An 8,614-nucleotide genomic window follows, 5' to 3' on the forward strand; every position below is an offset into this window, starting at 1 on the left:
TAAAGCAGAAAATCTCTCCTAAATAACACCTAAAATATAGACACTAAACAAGAAAGCTAAACCAAATATCTATTTACACGTTTGGGTGCTGGAATCAAATGTGAACCAGGCTACCAAAACCAGCACCCTACACCTAAACCAGAATATTAAATGAATATAAACATCAAAACTAACCTAACCAGTACAAGTTTATGTCATAACCAAATCTTACATTATATTCTGGAAAAATTATCGTAGAAGGTAAAAACTATTTCGCAGTATCTCATAAAACCACTCGTGATACTTCTGCCGCACGATACTTCCTACTTTATTGAACAATTCTTCTATACACATTCACAATCCTCCTTGCAGTAAGGTTTAAAATAGAAATTAGGCATTTGCACATAGCTTATTATTACAAGAAGGTAAGTACCTAATAGACAGTTCTAACTATCGTCCCCCTTTACAAATAGCTGAGTGCTATCGAAACTCAGTGAAATTAGACAAGAAAATGGATTGAACTAAAATGCACACTCATAACATTCACCACTTTGTTGATTTACATTTGCCAGATATTGCACTCCCTTGAAAGTAAGGCTTGAAGGTTCTTATAACCTCTTCGTAGGTTGGTCTCTTGTAGTCGACAGCCTGTAATCAGTTATCAGTAATTAGTTTCTGTAATAATGAAAAATTAGACCTATTTCAAATTTCACATTTCTAACTAACCTGCTCAATAACTTCTTCAGGGTCTGCCCATTTCCACTCTGCAAATTCAGGTTCTGCTTCACCATTGGACAAGTTGACCTCACTGTCATCTTTTGTTAATCTCATAAGAAACCTATCAAATGTTCGTAACCAATGTCAGAAAAAGCATAGTTTTGATAGGATATATACACATTGAAATACTTAACTGAAGAACCAATAGAAAGTACTGGTTTTGCTGACAGTACAATCATACAACTGGTGATTATTAAAATTCTCATTCTCAGTGCTGCCTAGTAAGTTTGGAACACTATCCATTTGTAAGTTATTCATATTTTAACCTAACTTGGCATGCCCAGCAAGAAGGATATCCATCTTAAAGTAGGGAAAAACCTTTTGGGAAAAGTGGATTGTTATTCATATTTACATTAAAGTACACATTAAAAGGACACTAAACTTGAAACTCCAGGTCAAAGATGCACAAAACACAAACACCAAATTTGACTACAAAAAGGATTCCAATGTAATATCCATATTACTAGGTCTCTCTTCACTCACACTCAGGATTTTCACTTTTGCCCTTTCAGTTTTCATTATGTTGATTCTTGAAGTTTGTTCCCTTTTCCAGTTGCCTACATATCCTTCAGCTAAAAATAATAGAAAATATTGAGTTTTAAACTTCCACATATTGAATTCAGATTTTACATTATATAACTGCGTTTTTCATTTTATTTTATAAAGTCAAGTAGACCGACCAACCATCCATCCGTTCATCGTGCTTTCTATACTTCCAAGCTAATATTTTAGCACCCATGTAAAGCTGTAAGGGGGCTTCTCCTTGCGTAATGTTTCATGTGTTCATAAACTTTATTCCAAATGTCTTAACCAGTGTTATGGACCAAACTGACTTAATTCCAGTGGTCAAATTTTTCAGTATAGAGATATGCTACCAAAGTTTTAGAAACAGGTAATTTTTTCTGAAGTTAGCACTAAACTAATCACATGAAATAAGTAAAATAAAATACACACCACTTTTGTGCCTGTCCATGCCATTCACCTCCCCAAAGGCGATTGACTTTAGCCTTCACAGCAGGAGGGAAGTCATATGTCAACCATTTCTGAACCTGCAATGCACAAGCTAGGTCAATTGTATGAAAAGATTAAATCCACCCAGTTATCAAATGATGGGTGTTTAAATTGAATTGTTTCATGCTCACAGACATTGCTTTTGTTTGTTATATTACACAATGGTAAAACTCCATTAAACTCGATTAATTCAATGTCGTAAGATATCACTGATCTATACACAAAGCTTAGGTTATATATAAGTAAAAGAATTGCTGCTTTTGCAGAAAAAACATAAATCAAATGAGAAAAGGTTTTGCGCAAACCTCAGCAATGATCTCAGCAGATACTATGCCAGTTTCTTCTCGAAGTTCCCTAATGGCAGCAGATTTGGGCTCCTCACCTTCTTCAATTCCCCCCTGAGAACCAGAGACAGTCAATTATGTCTGAAAATTTAAATCCATAAAAAGATAGAAAATAATTTATTTATTACAACCAGTAGAAAGGTCCTTTTTTAATAATCCTGCAAAGGTTAAAAAAACACAAAAGAATCTACTCTTACAATGAGTTTGAATTCCGGTTCAAGGTGACAACCATCTATACATTATAATTATAAAATTATTAGAGCAGTTAAGTTCTTAACTTTATTGGGCTGGATTTATACATGACATAATTATAGTATTAATCAGAAAATTGGATTAATAAGTTAAAGGACATCATATCAACCTAATATAAAAAATTCAGAAAACTATTTAGAATCACCCTTTTCCCTTTTACTCTACTCTATCCTCCAAAATTATATAATTTGAATAATAGTACAAGTTCTTTCTGGAAGCAAGATTGTTCAGTATACTGTATAGCCAAGATAAACCTCATTAGGAGATCTTTGTATAGTGAAAAATGAATGGTGAATGGTAATAACAATGCATTTAAGAACCTTTTATGTAAGCAATACGGCAACATATATAGAAAGATTCTTTATGGTAAAGAGATATGCGAATGTGACACAACAGTGTCTTTGGCATTGTAAATATTGCTATGTTGTCAACATCAACAGGAGAGAGACAAGGATGTTAATGAAAAGCACTAGCAAGCTCTCACCACTAAGGTAACAGTAATGATTGTTTGCAAAAGTACTCATCTACTAAAAAGCCAGCCTGACCAGACTAGTATATATGTGAAAAATAAAAACTGCACGATACTATACAAAATAAACAAGGTTCTGCACTATACAATGCCTTCTCATCAAAGATCTTTCATCAAGTCATAGAAATCACTTGAATTCTTGTTAAAGAAAAAAAAAATGTTAGGCAAAGGTGTATTTAGTACATAACCTAAGCTCACCTGGGGCATTTGCCATGCTCCTGGGACATTCAACCTAGAAGCTACAAAAATCTGAAAAACAAAATTAAAAGATGAGTTCCCCTTGTTCACACAAACAAACAACCATCAGGTAACAAAATTGCTGCACACTATGTTGGAAAGGAAACAAAGTATTTTACTTTCGAAACATGCTCGTCTCCAACTCAGTGAACAAGCTAAAATCATACACAAACCCTGAACAAACCCAAAAAGGTACAATAAAAACCCACAAAATATCAAATCCAAGCCCTCAGTTCGCTAGCTCATTTTAAAAATGCTCATCATAAGGAAAGGGTTTGAATGAAAACAGAGCAGAGCACAGGATCTAAGTTCGTCAAGGAAGACCTCCAAATTTTCAAATCTGGAAAACACTCGGCTTAAAAAATTTAAAGATAAAAACAGAGCAACCAGGGAGTGTTTCTCTAACATGTTGATCCAACTTAAGTCCTACTTTATGGTGGGTGAAATCAAACACATCAGAAAAAAAAGAAACAAAGAAACAGCTTTTGAAGAAAAAGAAAATATTTAACTCCATGTTCCAGCTCTTAAACTGCTAATTTAAATCTACAAAAAATTAAAAAGGAAACCCACATGAACATAACACAAATTTAAGATCAGAAACACACCACTGTCTCCCATAATTTAAAAACAATATTTTCTTTTTCTGTAAACAAGCTTCTCCATAACCGAAGGCCATGACACTAATCTCCAGAGACCGTAGAGGTCACCGAAACAAGAGATTTTAACAACCAAAACAAACATAAGGAATGCATTAATATTTGGTAAAAAAAAATACAAAAGGAAGAAAGCAACAGGGATAGAAACCTGGTCATCGGAGTTGATGAGACAGACACCAACGTTGGGACGGTAACCTTGTGGAAGACCCTCCATGGCTTGGTGTTGGAAGGAAGAGAAGAGTAACTAACCTTTTGTATTTTATTTACTTTTGTTTGGGAGTGTGAGAGAGAGAGAGTGAGGAGAGAGAGAGTGAGGAGAGAGAGAAGTGAGGGTGGTGGTGGTGTGCGTTGAGAAAATGGGAATGAAAAGAATAATGATAAGAAGTGAGAGAGTGGTATGAGAGAAGGGGAAAGTGGAGTTTTGCGATTCTCACCAAATCCCCCATTTTATTATTCTTTCATCTATGCTCTTCCCAATTATACAATGCTTGCCCAATCCACCCTTCTTCCTCTTCTACTTCTTCTAACCAACCTCATCATTCATCTCAAAAACCACAGATTCTTTCTTCATCATGATTTCCTCAATTCACTTTTCTACCATTGTTTTACTCTCCTTTTAAAATATAACGATATAAATTAATTCTGATATTTTTAATATATTAAAAGAATGATAGAATGGAATAAAAGAATAATACCAAAAATATATTTTATTTAGTAAAAACAAATAATTACTCAGTCATAAAATTTAAAACCTGACATGTTAGTAAAATATATTTTATAACCCAACCAAAATTTAAATATATTTTATATTTTTGAAAGTAACTTTTTCTCCTACTAAGTTTAAAGAAAAATATTGTGGAAATGTAATCTAATAAAATTATTACATTAGTGTAAAATTTACTATAAGGTATTAAAAAGGATGTGTGATAACGAAACTTAAAAAAATACATTAAAATGTTATATTTGACTCTTGTATAGAAATGTTGTGTTTGGATTTCAGTTAGATAATTAAACTAAGTTTACTCTCCCAAAGTTGAAAAAAAAAAACAGAACTTATTAAAATATAGATTTGAAGTCAATTGGAGTTTGTAAAATGAGGCTTTAGTATTGTACACTTTTTGCTTTAAAATCGTGATGTGCATTTAAATTAATTTGAGGAGAATACTAGTATATTTGTTTAATTTTCTTAAGAAAAAAGAATTTTTCTGAAACCAAATAAGTACTTATTAACCATTTTGAAATATTTAGGTAAATTTATTTTAAAAAATAAGAACAGAGAAAATATAGAAATCACACTAACTAATTATATATTATTCCATAAACAAAATTATTGTAAGAAAATGAGAAATCACAATAAATCTATGTAAAAATAGAAAAATAACAGATAAAACAGTAGCTCACACACAGCAGGTAAGACGTATGGAAGGATAAGAATGATTATTTATTTATTTATTTATATTTAAGAAATAGCTTAAAAAATAAAAAATAAAAAGATTTCATGCGCTTTTTTTAATGAAGAAAAAAGTTGTAAAAGAGGTCGGGGATTATTTTAAAGGGTGAGCTCAGTGGGGGATAAAATAAGGTTGGGTGCAGGTTATGGAAAGTGAGATGTGAGAAGAGGGCGCAAGATAGCAAAAGGTGCGCCGATGGTGACGCAGTCAATGAGAAGAACACGCGGAGAGAGCACTAACGAACAAGGGAGGAAATAAAAAAGCAGTGGGACCACCACCGAAGGCGTTGACTTTGAGTGGATCAGATTATGGAAATGGATCGAAGCATCATTTCTTATTTTTTTAACTTTTCTTTTACAATGCAGTACGATAAAGCAATAAAGGTTTATTAAGTAAGGGTCCAAAGAAGGGAATACCAACAAAATTCACTTCACCTCTCGCGCGTAGCATGCACGTCATCATGTTACAAATTTTAGACAAAATTACTCTAACAACAATGCCATTTTACTTCTTCCAAGTCCCCCAATGTTTTTAGAATTGACAAAATGTTTATGTAAATCCTACATCATTAATTAATCTATTCCTTAAGATTAGGACGGTAATGGATCTTACTTGCTACATGTCCTATATGAAAAAATTCGTTTCGTCCTAAAATAAATCTGAGTTTTTTATATTATGGATATTATTGATACCTATGGATATTTTTATATTTTATTTTTAAAAATTTTAAATAAAATTATTTAATAATAAATCTTTAAAAAATAAATTTAAATAAAAAATTAATTTACAGTATAACAATTGTAAAATTTCAAAAAATTGTATTTTAGAAGAGATAATGGTTTAAAAATAATGAGACTCGATTATTTTAATATTAAAAAGTTTTAATATAAATAGAATTGTTATAAACAAGTTTCATTATTTTAAAACACATTATCTCTCTAAAAATCACTTCTCTACGGTTTTTTAATTTCTCTCTAGGAGTTTTGTCTAATTAAAAATCAAGACCATAGGATTGATCCTCTCGGCGAGCTCTTCAAGTTGGACCGATCAGTTTCTCTATTCGCGTAAGTTTAGTTCCTGTCCTCTTTTTGGTTTATTTCTATTTTTTGTTGCACGTGAGTTCTCTTTTACTTACATTCATCATTTTATTCATCAGTATGAGTCTTTGTTGATCAGTGATCATAACGATATGTCCTAATCGTTCTTGTGATGTTTCTATGTGTAAATAGAGCATCTTGTAGAGTTAGAGGTGTGACGTTCATAGAGTTGTTTAAGTAGGATATCATGTAAGGGAAGCTAATTGCATTATTTTTAAGTTACAAGCATGTTGAAGTTGTAATTGTATGCTTGTATTGTGACTTGTGATTGGTTGTTTTATCTGAACTGATGAATGATTTGTAATGTGTGAAAGCTATGAAATCTAAGTGTTTAAATTTTGTTCGTATAGAAATGTTGATGTTTAGTATTGCAGTTGAGGTTAATTGGTATTGATGTTTGTATTATACTTGATTTTGATATATGTTTTGACATCTACAAAGGTTCTTGGGTTGTTTGAACTTGCTTGAGTATGCATAATTATGCATAAATCAAATTCTGCAGAATTATGCAGACTCGTTAGGCGAGCATTATTCGTTGGATGAATGGGTTAATCTGCAAAATTATGCAGAATGATGATCTGCAAGGTTATTTAGAATTATGCAAATTCGCAAACTCGTTTGATGAGCCATTACTCACTGAGCAAGTTTTCAAGTCAAAAGCTCCTAAACTTGGGAAGTCGTTGGGCAAGGCGTCTCGTTGGGCGAGTTTCACATAATTGGGGAGTCATTGGCTGAGGTGACAATTGCGTACTACTCGTTTAGATAGCAAAGTATTTCCACCCGTCGAGGTGACGATTGCAAACTACCCTCATAGGTAGCAAGGTATTTCCATCCGCCGATTTGAAAATTGTGTACTATCTACCTAGGTAGCAAAAAATTTCCACCCACCGAGGGGAAAATTACTTACTACCCGCCTAGATAACTAAGTATTTCCACTTGCTAGATAACAAATTATTTCCACCCGCCAAAGTGAGAAATGCATACTGCCTACCTAGATGGCAAATTATTTTCACTCGCCAAGGTGACAAAATCGTACTACTCACCTTGGTAGCAAATTATTTCCACCCGCCGAGGTGACAGTTGCGTACTACTAGCCTAGGTAGAGAAGTATCTCCACCTATCGAGGTAAAAAATGCATATTACCCGCCTAGGTGGCAAAGTATTTCCAAATATCGAAGTGACAATTGTGTACTACCCATCTAGGAAACAAAGTATTCTCACCTATCGTGGTGACCATTACGTTGCCTAGGTAGTAAAGTATCATTACCCGTTAAGGTAATAAAAAGCATAACTACCAAGAAAATAAAACATTGTGACCTGTTATGGTCAGTATGCTTTACTCACCACCAAGTATAAAAGTTCATCCACCAAAAGTCAGTATGTTGTCAAGTTTAGTTTCTTTAGGATTTGTGTAAAATAACCAAGATAGAAAAAAGAAACTTTCATAAGAAATCAAGAAATCATTGACTGGGATAATCATACATCAACACAAAATATACAGTAGGGAATACATACACTAATCATCCATTAATTCAACATATATTACATCTTTAAACAAGTTAAACCTACTAGTATCTTCAGTGGGTGAAAAATACACAACTTGGTGCATAATCTTCAAAAATTTCTCAGCGTAGCCCTTCATGCAAGACTTAGCCAACCCAACATTTTCAGCCTCCACTTGAGTGATCTTTTTCTTCAACTTCACCTTAGACTCTTGAGCCTTGGACATATCTTCCTCAACACATTGAGAAGTCGCCTTAGCCTCCTTTAGTTTGCTCTCCATCTCACTCGTCGTACCCAACTTCTCTTTTATAGAAAGCACCTCAACATCCAGATTTGTAATCTTGTTTTGACTCTTAGACATGACCCAGGATTTCTCCACAACCTTTTTCTTCCAAGACCTTCTTCCTTTCTTCCAAGTAAACCTTCTTGAATTCAAAATTATTTTTCCCTTTCTCTAAGTCAAGTTTATCGGACTCAAAGTGTAACATCCCAACCGAATATTACGGATTTAAATAATAAAATAATAAAATAATAAATAAACCTCATTTATTAAGTATCATTTCCCAAAAATGCGGAAAATTTAAAACTTTATTAGATCAGTGAATAATCCAAAATTCATAAATTTATAAAACTCGAAATGATATAGAAACATCCCAAAATCGTTTACAATTTATTTCCAAAATCTTAAAACATAAAAGCTCCCAAGCTATCCCCGCTCCATCGCGATGCCTCACCAGATCCACTTGCAACATCATTTGCTCACGTGTACCGTGTACAC

The 8,614-nt window shown here is 33.1% G+C and overlaps 1 protein-coding gene across 2 annotated transcripts; it reads right to left on the reverse strand.

Annotated features, from left to right (window-relative positions):
* Positions 1–283: 283 nt before the first annotated feature.
* NUDX25 (nudix hydrolase homolog 25) lies at positions 284–4,231 on the reverse strand. Of its 2 annotated transcripts, XM_028054089.2 has the most exons (6): positions 3,934–4,231; positions 3,091–3,141; positions 2,073–2,165; positions 1,711–1,805; positions 706–817; positions 284–627 (listed from the first exon to the last, which is right to left on the reverse strand). In XM_028054089.2, exons 1-6 carry the CDS (start codon positions 3,997–3,999, stop codon positions 523–525), a joined length of 522 nt encoding a protein of 173 aa, XP_027909890.1. In that variant the 5' UTR covers positions 4,000–4,231; the 3' UTR covers positions 284–522. The 2 variants fall into 2 exon arrangements, with proteins under 2 accessions (XP_027909890.1, XP_027909897.1); XM_028054096.2 differs by lacking the exon at positions 3,091–3,141 and having other exon boundaries at positions 3,934–4,126.
* Between the last annotated feature and the right edge of the window lie 4,383 nt (positions 4,232–8,614).

The sequence above is a fragment of the Vigna unguiculata genome, chromosome 2, assembly GCF_037176805.1.
Source record: "Vigna unguiculata cultivar grain cowpea cultivar isolate G323 ecotype 2 chromosome 2, ASM3717680v1, whole genome shotgun sequence".
Lineage (NCBI taxonomy): Eukaryota > Viridiplantae > Streptophyta > Magnoliopsida > Fabales > Fabaceae > Vigna > Vigna unguiculata.

Bases quoted from the DNA above. Each gene is read 5' to 3' on its own strand.
- NUDX25 (XM_028054089.2), bottom strand. From the start codon at position 3,999: ATGGAGGGTCTTCCACAAGGTTACCGTCCCAACGTTGGTGTCTGTCTC. The intron at 2,166-3,090 runs GTGAGCTTAGGT...TCTGGTTCTCAG, and splicing joins GAGCATGGCAAATGCCCCAG to GGGGGAATTGAAGAAGGTGA. The intron at 818-1,710 runs GTGTGTATTTTA...AACATTTGATAG, and splicing joins CATGGACAGGCACAAAAGTG to GTTTCTTATGAGATTAACAA.